The 21,811-nt window shown below is 48.3% G+C and overlaps 1 protein-coding gene across 1 annotated transcript in view; it reads right to left on the bottom strand.

The window, feature by feature from the left end:
- Positions 1–12,027, bottom strand: part of LOC101612627 (coronin-7) — a 67,857-nt gene extending 55,830 nt beyond the window's left edge. Inside the window, exons 1-3 of the mRNA XM_045161551.1 lie at positions 11,900–12,027; positions 9,153–9,249; positions 5,633–5,707 (exon numbers count right to left, since the gene is read on the bottom strand). Of these exons, the coding sequence (XP_045017486.1) occupies positions 5,633–5,707; positions 9,153–9,249; positions 11,900–11,959 (232 nt within the window). The 5' untranslated portion in view covers positions 11,960–12,027. The remainder of the gene's footprint in view (positions 1–5,632; positions 5,708–9,152; positions 9,250–11,899) is intronic.
- Between the last annotated feature and the right edge of the window lie 9,784 nt (positions 12,028–21,811).

Genomic DNA, 21,811 nt, shown 5'->3' with positions numbered 1-21,811 from the left:
TGGGCCCAGGGCTACCTCCACCCTGCCTACGTATCAGACTGCTCCATTTCTCTGCTTCTCTGGCTGCTAGGCAGAGGAGAGCAAGCATGGCCCTGAAATGAGAGGCTGGAGGGACTTCTGAGGGCAAGGAATCCCCAAAGGCCGGGTAACAGCCAGCGTTGAGCCTGCCCTAGCTTCTCTCACACTGGCATCTGTATAAGCAGAGGAGCACCCACCAACTCCAGGGCTGACATTTTTTTTCCCAATGAGTGGCATACACACCCAACTTTTTTTTCTCCAGTATTTTAGGTCTCATTAAATTACCCAGGTTGGCCTTGACCTGACCAATCCAGGCAGGCTCTGTTTTTTTGTGTTTTTTTTTTTCCGAGGTAGGGTCTCACTCTGGTCCAGGCTGACCTGGAATTAACTCTGTCATCTCAGGGTGGCCTTGAACTCATGGCAATCCTCCTACCTCTGCCTCCCTGAGTGCTGGGATTAAAGGCGTGCACCACCACGCCCGGCTGTTTTTTTGTTTTTTTTTAATGGGCACACCAGGTCCTCCAGCCACTGCAAACGAACTCCAGATACATGTACCCCCTTGTGCATCTGGCTTACATGGATCCTGGAGAATCAAACCAAGGTTCTTTGGCTTTGCAGGCAAAGGCCTTAACTGCTAAGACATCTCTCCAGCCCAGGCCCTGATTTTTTGATCTCCCCACCTCAGATTCTCTCAGATGGAATTACTGGCTGTGCCAACATGCTCAGCTTAGGGCAGGTTCTAGGGAGCTGGAGGAGCTGAGTTCCCTACAGGGGCAGTCTCCTTGGGGCGGGGCTCCTACAGGACAGCCTCTGGAGTTGCCATCACATTGAGGCCACCATCCGCCCACAGAACACTGCTCAGCTTCTACTTCAGTACGTCAGTGACAGGGGCCTTGCCGGCAGCAGTGGTGGCACACACCTTTAATCCCAGCATTCAGGAAGCTAAGATAGGACAATCATGGTGACTTCGAGGCCAGCTGGGTACTACAGAGTGAGTTCCAGTTCAACCTGGGCTAGAATCTGACCCAGCCTCGGAAAACACACACACACACACACCACAATATTGTGTTTGTTTGTTTGTTTTTGAGGTAGGGTCTCGCTCTAACCCAGGCTGACCTGGAATTCACTATGTAGTCTTAGGGTGGCCATGAACTCACAGCGATCCTCCTCCCTCTGCCTCCTGAGTGCTGGGATTAAAGGCGTGCACCACGCCCGGCCACTATCTTAAAGTAGCTCCTTCATAGGTAAAAGGTATCAAGCAGTAAACATGGGGTCAGGTGCATCTGGGTCCTGATCTTGGTTCTGCCAGCTATAAGAACACTAGTCAGTTCCTAGCCAAACAGAACCTGTTTTCTTATCTGAAAACTGGATTATTTTAAAACTAGTTCATAAAGGTTTAAAATTAGATAAGCAAGCCAGACATGGGGATGCATGCTTATAATCCCAGAACTTGAGAGGTGGAGACAGGAGAAATCAGGACATGAAAGTCATTCTCAGCTACCTACCTAATTTGAGGCCAGCCTAGGCTACGTGAGACCATCTTAAAACCAAAGGCAGGGGCTAGAGAGATGGCTTAGCAGTTAAGGTGCTTGCTTGCTGTGGTGGTTTGATTCAGGTGTCCCCTATAAACTTAGGTGTTCTGAATGCTGGGTTCCCAGCTGATTTGGGAATTAATGCCTCCTGGAAGGAGTGTATTGTTGGGGGCGGGCTTATGGGTGCTATAGCCAGTTTCCCCAAGCCAGTGTGGCACACTCTCCTGTTGCTATTGTCCACCTTATGTGGGCCAGGGGGTGATGTCCACCCTCTGCTCATGCCACCATGCACTTCCCCTCGAGCCTGTCAGCCAAAACAAACCTCTTTTTCCCACAAACTGCTATTGGGTGGGTGATTTCTACCAGCAATGAGAACCTGACTGCAACAGTAAAGTGGTACCGAGGAGTGGAATTGCTGCTATGACAGCTGACTGTGTGGCTTTCTCCTTTTGGAGCTGATTTTCAAGAGGAATGTGGAAGAATTTGAAACCTTGGCCTAAGAGATGCCTTGCAGTGCTGTAAGTGCAGCTTGATGGACTATTCTGACCAGAGAGGAAAGACCTGAATGCAGTAAGAACTATGGACTGTGAGGTTTGGCTTATGAGGGTGAGAAAGAGCTTTGCTGGGACTGGGCTAGCAGTTTGTATGAAGCTTGCTGTTATGCCCAGGTCCTGAGAAGTTGTGCAGGGTTGCTTTGTGTAGAAATGAACTAGTGTGAGCAGAGGGATATGGCACAGGAAAAAAAAAAAAAAAATTGCTGCCCACTCACCTGCAAATTGTTTGAGAGATTACAACCTTTGAGATTGGGCCAGCTAGCCTGCACTGGGGCAAGAAGAAGAATGTAGACTCTTTTGAAAGGGTCTGAGAGCTCAAAGAGTGTCCTGTTCTTCAAAGTCTGCTTTATTCCCCCCTGGATTAACAAATTGGCACCCTACCTGGTATTGTGGAATATGAGAAATGCAGGAAAGAGTGTGTCATTAAGTTTACAACACGGTCTTATTTTGGAAATGGCCATGGGCAGTGTGAAGCAGGTTTGCTGGATGCCTGCATGTAGACCCAATGGGGCCATGAGGATGGACCATGGATTGCAGTGGAGATGCCGGGACCACGAGATGGCTGCTAAGGAAAGCTGCCGGCCCCAATGAGGTTTTCCAGGACTATGAGTAGCCTCGCTGGAGGGGTGGAATTGGAATACCAGACTTGTTACTGGTTAGAATCATCGGACTTGGAGATTTGTCACTGGCTAAAGTTGTTGGACTTGAAGCTACAGAGTTTGATGTTTGCCCTGGTTGAATATTTCATTGCTGGGCCCAATGCCATCTTTTGCAGTGTATTTATTCTGTGCCATTATGATTGGGGGGGGGGATTTTTTGGTATTATGGCTCAGTTAAAAAATCTTGGACTATGGGGATGTTTGAACATCATTGGAATTGATAAAAACTATGGGGACTCTTAAAGTTATACTGAATGCATTGTATTTTTTAAAAAAGATTTTATTTTATTGGAGACAGAGAGGGAGGGCAAGTGGACGTGCCAGGGCCTCTAGCTACTGCAAATGAACTCCAGATACATGTGCCCTCTTGTGCATCTGGCTAACGTGGAACCTAAAGAATCAAACTGGGATCCTCAGGCTTTGCAGGCATGTGCTTTAACCACTAAGCCATCTCTCCAGCCCGAATGCACTGCATTTTATAACAGGTACGGATATCAGTTTATGGGGGCCAGGGGCAGAATATGGTGGTTTGATTCATGTGTCCCCCATAAACAAGTGTTCTGAATACCAGGTTCCCAGCTGATAAGAGACTTGAGAATTAACGCCTCCTGGAGGTGGTGTGTTGTTGGGGATGGACTTATAGGTATTATGGCCAGTTTCTCCATGCCAGTGTGTGGCACACTCTCCTGTTGCTATTGTCCACCTTATGTTGACCAGGGGGTGATGTCCACCCTCTGCTCATGCCACTGCTTTTCCCTGCCATTGTGGAGCTTCCCCATGAGCCTGTAAGCCAAAATAAACCTGTTTTTCCCAAAAGCTACTCATGGTTGAGTGATTTCTACCAGCAATGCGAACCTCACTGCAACACTTACAAAGCCAAAAGACCCAGGTCAATTCTCCAGGAACCACGTAAACCAAATGCACAAGATGGTGCAAGCGTCTAGAGTTTGTTTGCAACTGCTGGAGACCCTGTGGTCTCTCTCTCACTCATTCTCTCTCAAATAAATAAAAATTTTAAAAAAGATATTTACATGTGTTCAAGGCTACCCTGAGACTCCACAGTGAATTACACATCAGCCTGAATTAGTGAGCCCCTACCTCATAAAACCAACAAAGTTTAAACATTTTTTAAAAATTTTTATTAGCATTTTCCATGATTATAAAAAAATCCCATGTTAATTCCCAAAATTTTTAAAAACAATTTTAAAGGGAAAAAGCAGGGCTGAAGAGATGGCATAGCAGTTAAAGCCTTTGCCTCCATAGCCAAAAGATCCTGGTTTGACTCTCCAGGGCCCACATAAACCAGATGCACAAAGAGTCACATGCATCTGGAGTTCATTTGCAGTGGCTAAAGGCCCTGGCATGCCCATTCTCTCCAGCAGCCCCCCCACCCCACCCCTTCTCTCAAATAAATAAAATATATTTTTTTAAAAAGGAAAAAGCAAAAAGAAAAAGTAGCTTAAGAGTCTGGTGTTTGTGTGCAGTGGCAAGAGACCCTGACCTGTTCATGGAAGAAGAGGCCAAATGGGTCAGCCTCAGCCTGGGGACAGCAAACTTTTCTCAAAGTGGGCAGGCTGCCAGGCAGGGTACAGGGTGCCCTCACCCCGTTTTTCTTGTTGTTTTTCCTGTTTAAATCACCAGGTATGGTGGCTCAAACTTATGATTCCTGCATTGGGAAGGATAAGGTAGAAAGACTGCCATGAGTCTAAGGCCAGCTTGGGCTATAAATTAAGTTCCAGGAACTAGAGTGAACCCCTATCTCAAAAAAAAAAAAAAAAAAATGCCAGGCATGGTGGCGCATGGTGACGCCTTTAATCCCAGCACTTGGGAGGCAGAGGTAGGAGGATCACCATGAGTTCGAGGCCACCCTGAGGCTACATAGTGAATTCCAGGTCAGCCTGAGCTAGAGTGAGACCCTACCTTGAAAAAAAACCAAAACAACAAAAAAGTTATACTGAAGAAATGGCTTAGCAATTAAGGGACTTGCCTGCGAAACCTAAGAACCTGGGTTTGACTCCCCAGTACCCATATAGAACCAGATGCACAAGGTAGTGCATGCTTTTGAAGTTTGTTTGCAGTGCCTGGAGGCCCTGGTATGCCCATTCTCTGTCTTTGTCTCTCTGTCTTTCTTTCTCGCATAAATAAATAAATAAAAATTTAAGTTAACAGCACTTGGGAGGCAGAGATAGAAGAATTGCTGTGAGCTCAAGGCCACCCTGAGACTACATAGTGAATTCCAGGTCAGCTTGGGCTAGAGTGAGACCCTACCTTGAAAACACAACAAGAACAAAAAGAAAACTCAAATACCAAGCTTAGTATCTACGAGATAAATCTCAGCCAAAGGGCAACTCCAAAGACCCCCAACAGGCCAGAGAGACTGAGCCCAAAGACACTACAGCTAGAGGGAGGGAGAAGAAGCCAGCTGGGTTGGCCTCAGCTTAGGGACAGCAAACATTCCTCAAAGTGGGCAGACTGCCAGGTGCCCCCAGAAGCAGCTGCAGCAGACAAAAGCCTTTTGTGTAGGCCCATCTCCACCCTGCAGTCCAGCACAGCCAACTGCTTGGAGGACTTCTAGCCGCAGGCTGGGAAGCATGTCTGGTGATGAGAGATACTCTGCTGGGCTCCAGAAGAACATCGGGGCTAAGATCCACACAGGGGAGGCTCCACGGCTGTGAGAGACTGAAGCCTGGGCTGACTCTGCACACCCTCCTCCTACTTGGAGGACCTTCAGGATCCAGTTTTCCTCCCCTCCCCATCAGGTCAGAATTGCAGAAGTGCAGCAGACAATAGGAGCAGGTGTGTACGAATCCCTGGCTCCAGGAGGCAAGCAAGGCATGTCCGAGGCTTCCTGGATCAAGCATCCACTCACCTGAATGGCAGCCAAGATAGGCCACTTGTCTCTTGTCCTCTCCTTGGCTTTCCAGAGATACAATGCCCAGGACACCTGTTAAAGAAACATAGGATTCTGACTTTAAGCTTAATGGGTGCCATCTACCTCCCTGCCCAGGGCATCCAGGAGACCAGTCCCTAAAGTCCGTGACCTCCTGGAAGCTACCAGTCAAGATCCCTTTTCCTGCAGACACAGTAAATGACCCAGGGTTAGGTTCTTCCTCATGGCAAAACCAGCTGCACTAGACGTACAGAAGTCACCACAGAAAGAGTTTCTTCTTCTCACACTGTGGCTCACATAAAAGGTCAGTTTGCCAGGCATGATGGCACACACCTTTAAATCCCAGCACTCAGGAGGCACAGGTAAGAGGATAACCATGAGGTCGAGGCCACCCTGGGACTACACAGTGAATTCCAGGTCAGCCTGGGATAGAGCAAGACCCTACCTCGAAAAAAAAAAAACTAAATAATAATAAATAAATAAAAGGTCAGCTTTAGGCTAGATGTGGTGGCCCATAGCCTTAATGCCAGCACTTAAGAGGCAGAGGTAGGAGAATTGCTGGGAGTTCGAGGTCAGCCTGGAACTACAGAGTGAGTTCCAAGTCGGCCTAGGCTAGAGTGAGACTCTACTTGGAAAAAAATAATAATTAAAAAAGTCACCTTTAGGGCGGAAGGGATGGCTTAGCAGTTAAGGTGTTTGCCTGCAAAGCCAAAGGATCCTGGTTCAATTCCCCAGGACCCACATTAGCCAGTTGCACAAAGGGGTACACACGTCTGGAGTTCGTTTGCAGTGGCTGGAAGCCCTGGCGGGCCCATTCTTCCTCCCTCTCCCTCCCTTTCTCTGCCAAATAAATAAATAAATATATACATATTTTTAAAGTCACCTCTTAGCTGGGTATGGTGGCTCAAGCCTGTAATTCCAGCACTTGGGAGACTAAGGCAAGTGGACTGCTGTGAGTTCAAGTCCAGGCTGGTATAAATGGTGAGTTTGGGATAGCCTAAGCTACAGAGTGAGACCTCTCAAAAAACAAATCAGGGCTGGAGAGTTGGCTTAGCAGTTAAGGCGCATGCCTGCAAGGCCTAAGGACCCAAGTTCGATTCTCTAGGTCCCACATAAGCCAAATGCACATGGTGGCACATGCATCTGGAGTTTGCAGTGGCTAGAGGTCCTGGAATACCCATTCTCTCCCTCTCGCCTTCTCTCTGTCTCAAATACATAAATAAAATATTTTTGAAAATCAGAACAGGGCATGGTGGCGCACTCCTTTAATCCCAGCACTTGGGAAGCAGAGGTAGGAGGATTGCCATGAGTTCGAGGCCACCCTGAGAGTAATTCCAGCTCAGCCTGGGCTAGAACAAAACCCTACCTTGAAAAAAAATAAAAGATTGGGGACAGCTGGAGAAATGGCTTAGTGGTTAAGCACTTGCCTGTGAAGCCTAAGGACACTGGTTCAAGACTCTATTTCCCAGTACCCACATAAGCCAGATGTACAAAGTGGTGCATACATCTGGAGTTCATTTGCAGTGGCTAGAGGCCCTGATGCGTCCATTCTCCCTCTCTCTCTCTCTCTCTCTCTCTCTCTCTCTCTCTTTCTCTTTCTCTCTCTGTCTGTCACTCTCAAATAAGTTAAAATAAACAAAATTTAGAAATTATTTTTTTTAAAAAAAGGTTAGGGAGATGCTCAGTAGTTAAAAGCACTTGCTTGCAAAGCCTACCAGCCTGGGTTTGATTTCCCAGTACTCAAAAAAAGCCAGATACAAAAAGTAGCACATGAAGCCAGCCGTGGTGGCACATGCCTTTAATCCCAGCACTCAGGAGGCAGAGGTAGGAGGATCCTATGAGTTCGAAGCCACCCTGAGACTACATAGTGAATTCCAGGTCAGCCTGATCTAGGAAGATCCTGCCTCAAAAAAAAAAAAAAAAAAAAAAAAGTGGCACATGAATCTGACATTCATTTGCGCAGGTGAGCCCATATACACATGCAAATAAATAAAAGAAATCCTGGTGTGCTTCCCCAACCCAGCTCCCCACCACATACAGCTTTAGCTATCAACTGCCATTCCTCAAGCCTAAGACAGAAGCTAACACCCCAATATAGTGGAACTGAAGAGCCAAGAGACAGGTTAGAGACAGGCACAGTAGCCGTGTCTATAATCACAGCACTCCAAAAGCCAGGGCAGAAGGATTACTGCAGGTTTAATGCCTTCCTGGGATACAGCATGAGACCATGTACCAAAAGCCAAAATGGAGGCCAGGCATGGTGGCACATGCCTTTAATCCCAGCACTTGGAAGTCAGAGGTAGGAGGACTGTCATGAGTTCAGGGCCACCCTGAGATGACACAGTGAATTCCAGGATAGCCTAAACTACAGAAAGACCCTACCTTGAAAAGCCAAAATGGTACTGGGCCTAGCAGCAAATACCTTTAATCCCAGAGCTTGGGAGGCAGAGGTAAAAGGATCATTAGCCTGGGACTACATAATAAATTCCAGGTCAGCTTGGGCTAGAGTGAGACCCTACCTTGAAAATACAAAACAAAAACAAAAAACCAAAGTAGGGGTAATGTGAGGGCTGATAGTATGTGGGTACCTGACGACACTATCCTGCCTAAAGTTCCTGACTTCTCAGGCAAGCCAAAACGTTATTTACCTTCTGCTTACCTTGGTTTATCACAAACAGCCAGACAGTCCCAACTAACACCAGGCTTTTTTTTTTTCCCCTACTATAGCCCAGGCTGACCTGGAATTCACTATGTAGTCTCAGGGTGGCCTCAAACCCAGTGATCCTCCTATCTCAGCTGCCTGAGTGCTAGGATTAGAGGCATGTACCACCATGCCCAGCAAAGCTGTTTTGTTCTGTTTTTGAGATAGAGTATCTCGATGTAGTTCAAATTGTCTTCCACCTCATCCTCAGCCTCTAAGTATGAGGATTACAAAGCATGTACCAGGCCTGGCACAAGGACTTTTCAAATCTGCATTGCTATAGAATCCAGACACCCAGGGCCCACAGACAAGGAGGTAATCATGAGTGGAGATGGCTAAGAACAGAAGCAGCAATCCCCTTCCTGCCTGCCTGGGCGTGCTCTTGAACATCTCAACCATCAAGATTTACAAAGCCGGGCGTGGTGAGACCCTACCTCGAAAAACCAAAATTAATTAATTAATTAATTAATTAAAAAAATGAAAACATGTCCTAAGCAAAATCAGCATGATTCTTACATGTTTGTTAGGCCACTTCAACTCTCCAACCTGAATGGAACCTGTCCATCCTCGTCATACCTTTTTTTTTTTTTCTTTTTGAGTTGTCACTCTAGCCCAGACTTACCTAGAATTCACTATGTAATCTCAGGGTGGCCTTGAACTCTCAAACTCACAGCAATCCTCCTCCTTTTGCCTCCCAAGTGCTGGGATTAGCGGTGTGCACACCACACCTGGCTTATCCTCCTCATACTATCTATAGTAATGACTTCTGGACCTTCTCACCCAGGCCCATCCCTCTACCTGCACGGTCAGAGTTGAAGGCAATCAAGCTGCAGCTGGATCTGATATGGCTCCCACATGAGGGGGTGCTTCCTGTACGAATACCACTGATCCAGGCCTGAGAATGAAGAACAGGAAACATGGTTAGAGTCAGGTCTCTGTATATGCCTAAAGTGGGCCATAACCTAGGGAACTCTACCTTAAAGCTGCTCCATTGGAGATGTATTTCTTTGGATCAAACCCTGTCCCATTCACACAGTCCCTTAGAAAACAGCAAGTGTTCTTGAAATAACCTAACAATAAGGGGGTGATTTTGCTTAGTAAGTCAGTTCCCTAATAAGGAGGTGGAGGCTGTCAAAAGGAAGTGTGGGGTGGGGGGTGGAGGTTCAGTTTAAAAGGAGGGAGGAAGAGAAAGGAGAAATGGGCACCTAAGATAGAAAATGGTCTCCACTTCCTTAGCTGCTCAGCTGTAGGCTTTCCTAGAGCCTCTCTAGGAACCAGAACACCCACCCTTAGCAAGCAAAGATCAAGGCCTGGCCTCCTCAGAACATGCTGATCCCCCAGATAAATGAAGAGTGCACCCACGAAAAGGCGATGATGTTAACACCCCCATGTGTGGGGAGGCAGAACACTTTTCCTGAAACAGAGCAGCAAGGTCCTCCTATGTTCTCTGTTGATGTCAAAGTGATGCTCCAAGCTCCTTCCTGCCCCAGTCACAAAGCACTTACGCTCCTGGGCCCAACCACCAGCAGCATCACCACCCAACTTTCCTATTCAGTGTCCACTTGCCACACCCGCAGAACATCAGTTTCTCACATTACTTTCCCCTCCGGATTCATGTTTACTGCACGGAGACAGACAACAGCTTTGAAAAGAGATCACGGGTTCTTCCTCTGCCATAACATAGACTGTTTCAAATTCTCCCTGCATAGCCTGGTTCCACATCCTGTGTACTTTGCCAGTTGGAGATCCACCCAAAAGCCAGCCCCAGGACTCTCCTGAGCCTTCCAGCAGCATTTACTGCACTCCCAGTGATGGTCTTAATGAAAATCTAAACAGTACACACCTCCCCTCAAGCTTGCCATAGCTTCACACTACACAGAATTAAACTTGACTGGCTGGAGCCGGGTGTAGTGGCACACACCTTTAATCCCAGCACTTGGGAGGCTAAGGTGGGAGGATCCCATGAGTTCGAGGCCATCCTGATACTACATGGTGAATTCCAGGTCAGCATGGGCTAGAGTGAGACCCCCACCTCAAAACAGTTAAGACACATGTCTATGAAGCCTAAGGACCTAGGTTCCATTCTCCAAGTCCCAAGTAAACCAGATGCACATGGTGGCGCATGCATTTGGAGTTAGTATGCAGTGTCTGGAAGCCCTGGCGTGCCCATTCTCACTCTGTCTCTAATAATAAGTAAAAACAAATCTGAAAATAATAATAAAAAAAACTTGACTGGAGAGATGGGTTAGTGCTTGCCTGCAAAACCAAAAGAACTCAGGTTCCATTCCCCAGGACCCACGTGAGCCAGATGCACAAGGTGGCGCCTGTGTCTATAGAGTTCATCTCTCTCTCTACCTCCCCCTCAAATAAAATAATTAAAAAAAAAAACTTGACCTCCCACATAATCTTCAGGACTGCCCTGAACTCCTCTGTTACCACACTTCCTACAACGCCTTCCATCCACCCTGGTCAACCTTGCCATTCCTTCACTGTGTTGTTTCCCACACACACACACACTTCTCACTCTTTGGGCGTCAGCTGAAATGTTAGCCCTTCAATGCATTTACTATGTCTCCATGTTTGCTGGCTCTCTACTTAATGAGGTTGTGAAGATCACAGGGAAGGGACATGCTGTCATGTTCACCATAATGGCTTCAGAAGCTGGGTAGCATACACAGTAAGTAGTACAGAGGATGAAAACGGACCGTACAAGTCAGCTGCCATGACTTGTTTTGGGCCACTGACGGGGTCACTAAAAGACAGCTCTAAGTCCAATTATCTCAAGCCACTCCCAGGAGTTCTAAATGACACGGGGAGAGAGACAGACCAGGGTTGGCATACCCCTCATCCAAACCCTTCGGATGATCACAAGTGCCCCCTGGCAGCTGACTCCGGTGACTTTCTCCGGACCCCCATCTGCTCCGTCTTCCCCAGGGCCCCCTAGCAGCGGGTAGCATCGCCCGAGTTAAGAGAAGAGCTTGCGCCGGCGGCGAGAGGAGAAGCGCTGGAGGAAAGCCCACGGAGGAAGAGCGCGCGCCTGCCCCGGGGGCTCGGCTCTGCAGCAGTCAGCACCCCTCGGACTCGCCGAGGCCAGAGTTAAGTGGTGCATTTCTCCCACCGCCGGGGCCCCGGGCAGGGACGATCCGGGCCAGCAGGAAGGAGAAGCTGCTGGGCGTCAGCATCATCCCGGCCTCGGTCCCCAGCAAGGCCGACCGGAAGCAGGGTAGGCAAGCCACCTCGCAGGCCTCGGGCCTGGCTCGGGCTGGGGAGGGCTGCGACGCCTCCAGGGTCCCAAGGCGTGGCGGGCGGGCCACGAAGAGCGCGGGGATCACACCGAGTCCAGGACGTATCACCAGAGCTCCAGACTCTGCCCTCCGCGCCGCCGGCGAAGGAACAAGCCTGGGACCCGAGCCTGCGCCTGAAGGGGGCGCGCGGGGGTTAGACGGGGCTCGGGGGACGCCGCTCCCGAGGGCGGCCCCTGCAAGGCGAGCGCTGTCGGGGGACCAGCAGGGGCCAGGGACTTGGGGTCCGCAGGCAGAGCTCACCTCGCGGCGGGGCGCCCGGGCCTCCGTGTGCCGGAACTTGGACACCTTGAAGCGGTTCATGGCGGAGGGGACCGCGCGGTTGCAGCCGTGTGCACCAGGGGCGTCGGCTCTCAGGTGCACGCAGAGGAGCCGCCGCCAGCGCCGCGCGACTCCCGCTGCCTCAGGCCCCACCCCGCGGCCGGCCGGGGCGGGGAGGCCAGTCGGCACGCCCTCAGCCAGTCTAGACGCGGGACACAGCCTCTGGCCACGCCCCCTCCGCCCTCTTGCGCTCTCGCTGGCCCCGCCTCTCAGCCAATGAGCGCCAAGCAGTCCTGAAAGCCACGCCCCCGCCCTGGGGAGGACTCGGTGGGTGGGAGGTCACGTGAGGCGGCGGAGCCGGGCGGGGTCGGGGGAGCGCGCTCGGTCTGCCGTCTGCTTCCTCGAGGAGCGGGGCAGAAAAGGGACGAGCTGTGCTGTGGAGGGAGAAGCTGGTTCCACATACGCATACGCCCTGCCCTGTGAGTGGCACGGGGAAGTCAGGAGCCCAGGTTTTGTCACCCCAGGGCCTTGCGTGCGGTGGGGCAGGACTCCCCAAAGAAAAGCACGGAACCGGGGGCTGGAGAGATGACTCAGCGGGCACGCCGGGTTCGAGTCCCCAGTACCCGCCCACCAGACGCACAGAGTGAAGTGGCGCACGCATCTGGAGTTCGATGGTCGTGGCTACAGAACCTCCCGCACGCTCATTCTTTCTCCTTACATATAACTAAATTTTTTTTAATTTTTTTGTTCATTTTTATTTGTTTGAGAGCGACAGAGACAGAAAGAGGCAGAGAGAGAGAGGCCTCCAGCCACTGCAAGTAAACTCCAGATGCGTGCGCCCTCTTGTGCATCTGGCTAATGTGGGTCCTGGGGAATCGAGCCTCAACTGGGGACCTTAGGCTTCCCAGGCAAGCGCTTAACCGCTAAGCCATCTCTCCAGCCCTAAGATTTTTTTTTTTAAAGACAATCACGGTAGGATTCTACAGATAAACAGAGGAGCTGGCTGGAAAGATACCGACCACTGTGAATCCCTTAAATAGCAATGTGTCTACAGACCCTGCCTGCCTTAGTTCCCCAGCAACTCAGACTTGTTCCACCTGTGACCATCCATTCCACCAATTCTTTCTCTTTAAAAACTGAACCCAAATCTCGTGGAGGCGCACGCCTTTAATCCCAGCACTTGGAAGGCAGAGGTAGGAGGATCACCATGAGTTTAAGGCCACCCTGAGACTACATAGTGAATTCCATATTACCCTGAGTTAAAGTGAGACCCTACCTCGAAAAAAACGAAAAAAAAAACACAAACAAACAAAAACTGAACCCATGGGGCTGGAGAGATGGCTTAGCAGTTAAGGTGCTTACCTGCAAAGCTAAGGACCCAGGCTGGATTGTCCAGGACCCACATAAACCAGATGCACAAGGGGCACATGCATCTGGAGTTCGTTTGCAGAAGCTAGAGGCCCTGGCATGCCCATTTTCTCTCTCTTACCATGGGATATTGTTTACAATCATGGAAGTTGTTAATGTTATATATATATGCGGAGGAAGATAGGACAACTCTTCAGAATGGCAGAACATCTGTTCAGGCGAGTCAGTAAAAGGCACTTTGAAAAAAGCCTTTGATCAGAGGAATGTGCTTGGTCTGTAATGGTCACCTTTTGCTTTTTTGAGGTAGGGTCTGTAGCCCAGGCTAACCTGGAACTCACTTTGTAGTCCCAGGCTGGCCTCCAACTCATGTGGGTCCTCCTACGTCTGCCTCCGGAGTGCTGGGAATAAAGGCATGAGCCACCACACCCAGCTCAATCCTTTAAAAAAATATATTTAGCCAGTTGTGGTGGCACACACAGGTAGGATATTGCTGGAGACAGAGGCAGGAGGATCAGGAATTTGAAGCCTGTATGGGCTACACATTTAAAAGAAAAAAAAATATATTTCCAAGGGGAAAGAGAACATGGGCACATCTTGCCACTGTGAACTGGAGTTCTCCAGGTGCATGTGCTACTTTGTGCATCTCGCTTTACATAGGATACTGGGGAGTTGAACATGTACTATGTGCCTCTGGCTTTACATGGGTATTGGAAAATTGAACCTGAGGTGACAAGGTTGCTAGGCTTTGCAGGTAAGCACCCTAACTGTTGAGCCATTTTTCCAGCTCCAAAAAGCTTGTTTTGGGCCGGGCGTGGTGGCGCATGCCTTTAATCCCAGCACTCGGGAGGCAGAGGTAGGAGGATTGCCTTGAGTTCAAGGCCACCCTGAGACTCCATAGTGAATTCCAGGTCAGCCTGGGCTAGAGTGAGACCCTACCTCAAAAAAAAAAAAGCTTGTTTTGGAAGGGTATGGGTTTTTTTTGGGGGGGGTTGTTTTTTGATTTTTCAAGGTAAGGTCTCAATCTAGCTCAAGCTGACCTGGATTTCATTATGTAATCTCAGGGTGTCCTTGAACACATGGCCATCCTCCTACATCTGCCTCTGGAGTGCTAGGATTAAAGGTGTGCACCACCATGTCAAGTTAGGGTATGTTTTTTTCATATTAGATTCCGTGATCACCATAGCTTTTTTTTTTTCCTCTCACCATAGCTTTTACTCAGCATCTGTGATCATCTTTTTTCCTTTAATGTGATTTCTACATAGGGCTGTAGTTCAGTTGGTAGAGTGCTTGCAGGACAATCAGAAATTCAAGATTATTCTGTACTATATCTGTTTGCAGTCCAGTTCACATTGCTGGTAGAAGTCACCCAACTAAGAGCAGTTTGTGGGAAAAAGAAGTTTATTTTGGCTTGCAGGCTTGAGGGGAAGCTCCACGATGTCAGGGGAGAACAATGGCATGAGCAGAGGGTGGACATCACCCCCTGGCCCACATAAGGTGGACAATAGGAACAGGAGAGTATGCCAAACACTGGTTTGGGGAAACTGGCCATAACAGCCATAAGCCTGCCCCCAACAATACACTCCCTCCAGGAGGTGTTAATTCCCAAATCTTCATCAACTGGGAACTACCACAATATCAGAATCTTAAGGCCAGCTTGGACTACAAAGGACCCTTTCTCAAACAAACCCAAAAGTGATTCTGGTCTGACATGGTGGCACATGCCTATAATCTCAGCACTTAGAAGGTAGAGACAGGAGGATCACTAGTTCAAGACCAGCCTGGGCTACATGAGATCCTGTCTCAAAGCAAACAAAAAGTTGTTATATTTCCACATTTTGCAAAAGACTGCTTAAGCTTAATCTTAGTTTGGGCAAGGAATATGTATCTTCAAGCCAACAAACCAAAGCCACCTGTGGTTTCTACCCCCTCTCCCTCCAGGTAGGGTCTCATTCAGGCCCAGGGTGACTTGAAATTCACTATGTAGACTCAGGCTGGCCTTGAAATCACAGTGATCCTTCTACCTCTGCCTCCGGAGTGCTGGGACATCTGTGGTTTCTTTGAAAGGCCTTTTAGTAAATCCTTAGGATGGTGGTCCTATTGAAGTATACCCAGGTGACCAAGTCAAGGACACATATGTCTGCAGGGAACTATGTCCACTGAAACATCACACCATGGAACATCTGGTGTCCTATAGTCTCCTAAGGAAAAAGGAAATTCTAGTCTCCCGTAGTGGTTCACACCTGTAATGATAGCACTTGGGAGGCTGAGGCAGGAGAATTGCCATGAATTTGACACCAACCTGAGCTACAGATACACCTGCAACTGGGAGCTATTGATCACAATGATAGGACACATAATTTAGAGGAAAGAACTGTGATTTCACTGTTAGAACACCTGAGTTTGTAGATCCTTCACTCACTTGGCTATGTGATTTTGGACAAGTCTTACCTTTTTCTGTGACAGAGTCTACTTAGCCTAGACTGATTTTTTGTTGTGTTTTTTGTTTTTCGTGGTAGACTGTTACTGTAGCTCAAGCTGACCTGGAATTCACTGTGTAGTCTCAAGGTGGCCGAGTGCTGGGATTAAAGGCGTGCATCACCACGCCCAGCTAGGCTATTTTTAGAGAGCGTAGCTACAGCTTTCAGACCTCTCCATAGCCACAGGACTGACTGCCTGAAACCAGTCCCACCAAGTGTACCAAGTCCAAATAACAGTAACTCATCTTTCCTCTACACAAGCTCATCAACCAGGTTTTCTGCCTTGGTATTACTTAAGATGGGGGTGGGTTTAAAAGTATGTGTGAAGGCCAGCATGGTGGTGCACACCTTTAATCCCAGCACTCAGGAGGAAGTGTGAGTTCAAGGCCACCCTGAGACTACATAGTAAATTCCAGGTCAACCTGAGCTAGAGTGAGACCCTGTGGGTTCCTGTGTCCTCTGGGGCTCTGTTGTGGTTCCTCCGAAGGCAACCTTGGAGACCAAGTGCGTGTGACAAGAGAAAAAAAAATCACTCCCTCCCGGGAGTCAGTTTCAGTGAACAGCTCTTGGTTTATTGTCAGGGAATGAATTTATAAGCATATGAGGGCGGGAAGAGGGTCCTAAGGGGATTGGTAGGTTTAAAGGTTGCTAGCCTATGTCTAATATGGGGACATCTGTTCCAACACATAGGCAAGGGACGGTATGCAAAGGTGCTGGCTGACACCATATAAAGAGTTTCCTAGGCAACTGGCCAAAGGCCACAGGGTTATGGACAAAGCCTAAGTCTTATCTGAGAGTCCAGGTATCCCATGCTTGGAGAGGGAGTGGCCTTACTTCCTGGCCATCTCAGGGTCCGAGATTTTGTCTGGGGGTTCACGCTCACTGTGACCCCCAAGAATTTCCTCACTGCAAACACTGAGCTCCCCGCAGGTCTGGTCCCTGAGATATGAGATATGACCAGCGGTTCAGGTTGTGCTGCTACCCCTCCATAGCCTGGGGTCTTCATGTCAGACAGCTTAGGTTTGCTTTAATCCAGGACACCCTGCCTATGTCTGACAAGACCCTACCTCGAAAAAAAAAAAATGTATGTGTGAGAAGCCAGGCATAGTTTCACCTGCCTTTAATACCAGCACTTAGGAGGCAGAGGTAGGAGGGTCACTGTGAGTTCCAGACCAGCCTGAGACTACCTAGTGAATTCCAGGTTAGCCTGGGCTAGAGCAAGAACCTACCTCAAAATAACAATAACAACAACAAAAGTACATATGAGTACTGGAGAGATGGCTCGATGGTTAAGGCACTTGCTTGCTTGCAAAGCATAACAGCCTGGGTTTGATTCCCCAGTACCCACATAAAGCCAGATGTACAAAGTAACGCATGCATCTGGTATTTGATTGCAGTGGCAGAAAGCCCTGACATGCTTATTCTCTCTTTCTTTCTTTCTCTCTCAAATAAATAAATCACAATATTTTTTTATTTTAAATTTATTTTTATTGACAACTTCCATAGGTTTCACAGACAAATGTATTAACTACTAAACCATTTCCCCAGCCCCAAGGAAAAAAATATATAGATTTTTGGTTTTTCAAGGTAGGGTCTCACTCTTGCCGAGGCTGACCTGGAATTCACTATGGAGTCTCAGGGTGGCCTCAAACTCATGGTGATCCTTCTACTTCTGCCTCCTGAGTGCTGGGATTAAAAACATGCACCACCACAGTCTGCTCCAATAAAAATATTTTAAAAAAATTAATAAATAGGGCTGGCGAAGTGGCTTAGCAGTTAAGGCATTTGCCTGCAAAGTCTAAGGACTCTGGTTTGATTCCCCAGGACCCATGTAAGCCAGATGCACCAGGGGGAGCATGTGTTTGGAGTTTGTTTACTGTGGCTAGAGGCCCTGGCACACCCATTCTCTAATTCTATCTGCCTCTCTCTCTCTCTCTCAAATAAATAAATAAAATATTTTTTAAAAATTAATAAATAATAGCTGGTGGCACACACCCTTAATCCCAGCACTCAGGAAGCAGAGGTAGGAGGATCACCATGAGTTTGAGGCCACCCTGAGACTGCAGAGTGAATTCTAGGTCAGCCTGGGCCAGAGTAAGACCCTACCTCAAAAAAAAACAAAATAAATAAACAAATAAATAATGGGCTAGAGAGTCCAAGTGAGGTCAGGGGAAGAGATTGAGTAAATGAAAGGTGGAGGGAGGGCTAATCAAACTCTAAGAGGATAAAAATAAATCATATGGAATCCCACTTTTTTGGACAATGGAACACTCAGGAGCTGTAGATTGTTGCTAGAAAATTTTCAGTGCCAGGAATAGGATACCTTCCAATGAATTGTTGGCCAGGGAGGTCCCTGATGCCCCCAAAACATTTTAGGCCATTGCTGAGGCCCTTGGTTTCCCACCAGGAATAGATGGTAAGACCCTATTGCTGCAGACTCCACATACTTGGGCTGCAAGGCCACTGAGAAATCCTGCTGGAACTGAGCTGATAACCTCCTCCATGTAGACCAGCTGACAAAAAGCAGGAAGAAGCCATTCTACATGCAGTTCAATGGGAGAGAGAGAAATCACCAGTGAAGATACTCAACAGTGGATGCTACAAGTCTTAAATTTTGCCAGCCAGGCCAAATAAGCCAACGGGTGCAATAGTGTCACATCTGTCATGGTGGAATACAACTGCCCTCTAATTGGACTGGAGGCCCACTCCATGGAAGAGAATACATCCCTGATACTGAAAACTTAAAACAGGAATAGTCATGAGCCCAAAGGGTGTAATGTCTGCTGCTGTCTGGCTAAATGTATATACTATGTTTATCAAACTGCCCAGTAAGCACTTCTCTTAATGTTCATACCCTTATATTAATGCGACTCTCACTTTTGGTGGAGAATCTTCTCTTTTCAGATGGCAGTGACCTTGGGATGACTTAGAAGGTATCATGGTGCTAGAAAGAAGTGCCTGGAGTACTGAGTTATATCTTGATCACACCTTCCAAGGCTTAGGGTCTGATGTGGAAGAGGTGGCAGAAAGAATGTAAGAGCCAAAGGAAGGGTTGGACTCCTTACAACGTGCTCCCTCTGGATATAAAATGGCCTGGACATCTATGACCTCACAGTGCCTGCCACTACCTACACAAGACCATCATAAGAGGAGGAAAAGATCATGACATCAAAATAAAAGAGAGACTTATTGAGATGGGGAGGGTATATGATGGAGAGTGAAATTTCAAAGGGGAAAGTGGGGGGAGGAAGGGTATTACCATGGGATATTTTCTATAATCATGGAAGATGTTAATAAAAATTTGAAAAAAAAGTAAAAATAAATAAATAAAGAGAAAAAAAAAAGCAATGGGCTCAAGAGGTGATTTAGCAGTTAAGGTGCTTGTCTGCAAAGCCTAAGGACCCAGGTTCAATTTTCCAGGTCCCTCAAAAGTCAATGAACATGGTATCATATGCATCTGTAGTTTGTTTGCAGTGGCTAGATGCCCTGGCCTGCTATACTCTGTATCTGTCAAATAAATAAAATAAGATAAGATAAAATAATGGAGCCGGGTGTCCTGGCACATGCCTATAATTTCAGCACTTGGGAGGCAAAAGTAGGAGGATTGCCTGGAGTTTGAGGCCACCCTGAGACTGCATAGTGAACTTCAGGTCAGCCTGAGCTAGAGTGAGACCCTACCTCGAAGGAAAAAAAAAAAAAAAAGAAGAAAATCCAGGCATGATTATGCAAGCGTTTAGACTTAGCAACCCAGCACTCAGAAGGCTGACGTAGAAGGCTCACCAAGAGTTCAAGGCAAGCTTGGAGTACAGAGTGAGTGCCAGGTTAGCTTGTGCTAAAGTGAGACCTTGCTTAAAAGAAAATAAGCCTGTCAACTGGAGTCCTTCCCTGGACAACCATCCTCATACAGCAACCCACACCTGTGCTGTGGACTTTTAGTTGAAATTTGGATGACTTCTGTGCACCACACAGGAGTCACTTGCTGACAGATTAGCAAATAGTCTTATTAGAAGAAGTCATTGAATGGCCTGACACCTGGTTAAGACAGAGATAACGACAGGAACCTTTTATCTGAGAGACTTAATCTGCATTAGGAGGTAGATTTGTCTTTTTGTTGTTGTTGTTGTTTTTTCGAGGTAGGGTCTCACTCTGGCCCAGGCTGACCTGGAATTAACTATGGAGTCTCGGGGTGGCCTGGAACTAATGGCGATCCTCCTACCTCTGCCTCCCAAGTGCTGGGGAGGTAGATGTGTCTTGATGTGTACATCTTCCTGGAAAACTAGAAGCCAGACTCATGTGTATCCAGGCAGCACAGGGGTAAGTCCAGGAGAATCCCACACGGAGAAAAAAGCAAGCTAGGAACCTGAGAGTCTCTATATGTAAGGGGAAGACTTGATTGCAGATTTGAAGGGCAATCTCAGAGCCAGCCCACCCAGGCTGTCTACCTAGGTAGCATGCTAGATTGTGGACAGTAGGGGTGATGTAGATCATTCTTATCAGAAGAGTTCAGTTCTTGTGCAGGGTGAAGTGGCAGTGGGGTGGCATCACCTGGTTCTCTCTGGGCCTCAATCTCTAAACTACCCAAAAGAAGCTAGCTTTTGGGATAAAGAAATGGTTTGGTGGTTAAAGTGCCTGCCTGCCTGAGAGGTCTAAAGGCCCAGGTTTTTTGTTTTTTTTTTTTAATAAATTTTACTTATTTATTTAGTTAGTTGAGAGAGAGAAAGAAACAGAAAGAGAATGGGTATGCCAGGGCCTCCAGCCACTGTAAATGAACTCCAGATATAAGCGCCCTCTTGTGCATCTGGGTGTGTCCTGGAGTGTTGAACTGGATCCTTTGGCTTTGCAGGCAAGCGCCTTAATCTCTAAAACATCTCTCCAGCCCAAGACCCAGGTTTGATTTCCCAGATCCCAAGCCAGATGGCCATGGTGGCCCAATGGCTCGAGGCCCTGGCACACCCGTCTCTCCCTCGTAAATAAATACATAAAAATAATTTATTATTATTTTTTTAAAAAGCTGAGCGTAGTGGTGGGCCTTTAATCCCAGCACTTGGTAGGCGGAGGTAGGAGGATTGCCATGAGTTTGAGACCACCCTGAAAACTACATACTGAATTCCAGGACAGCCTGGGCTACAGTGAGACCCTACCTCGAAAAACAAAACAAGCAAAAGAGTCCTTCTACTTGTGGTTCTGCTCTAACACACACACACACACACACACACACATATATATATTTTTTGAGGTAGACTTCAGTCTAGCCCAGGCTGACCTGGACTCACTATGTAGTCTAAGGGTGACTTTGAATGCACAGCACACGGGTGCATGACACATAGCAGGTGCTCATAAGACTCTTTAGTCATTTTTTGGGGAGTGTATTTCAGCTTTCTGCTTTTTTTCCTTTCTTTTTCCCTTTGGTTTTTCGAGGTAGGGTTTTGCTCTAGCCTATGTTACTCGCTACGTAGTCTGAAGGTGGCATCGAACTCACAGTGATCCTCCTATCGCTGCCTCCCGAGTGCTGGGATTAAAGGCGTGCGCCACCCCGCCCGGATTCAGTTCTCTCTCTTTCCGTACCACCAAGTTCGCTACAAAATGTGGCGAAGGCCTGAGCGAGGAAAAGAGCCTGGAGCACCCCCAATCCCGCGGCGAGCACGTCAGACCAAATGGAAGACCGCAGACGGCGCTGGGGGCGGAGGCCCGCGGGAGAGGCACACGCAATAAGATGCAAGCCTCAGGGTCACCGGAAGACAGCCGCGCGCGGCTTGCCAGGACCTGCGCGACCCACGTCGCGTTGCCTGCCGGTGTTTGTAGTCCCTGCCGCGGCCAAGACACGCGGGCTGCTGACGATCGCTACAGCCAGGCTTGCCGCTCTCACGTCAGGCGAGCCCCCAAGGCGGACAGCCTCAAAGGAAACCTCAGCCCGCGTAGGACGTTCAAGCGCCCCTCGCCAGGTGGAGGGCTGCGCGTGCGCGCGGAGGCCACGCCCCCCCCGGAAGAGGCGTCTTCCTGGAGAAGCCTCCCGAAGCCGGGCCGCGCAGGCGCAGTGTCCCCCGGGCCA

The sequence above is a fragment of the Jaculus jaculus genome, chromosome 11, assembly GCF_020740685.1.
Source record: "Jaculus jaculus isolate mJacJac1 chromosome 11, mJacJac1.mat.Y.cur, whole genome shotgun sequence".
NCBI classification, from domain to species: domain Eukaryota; kingdom Metazoa; phylum Chordata; class Mammalia; order Rodentia; family Dipodidae; genus Jaculus; species Jaculus jaculus.
The sequence above is the reverse complement of the archived record's forward strand: the minus strand, read 5'-3'. Positions and strand labels throughout refer to the sequence as shown.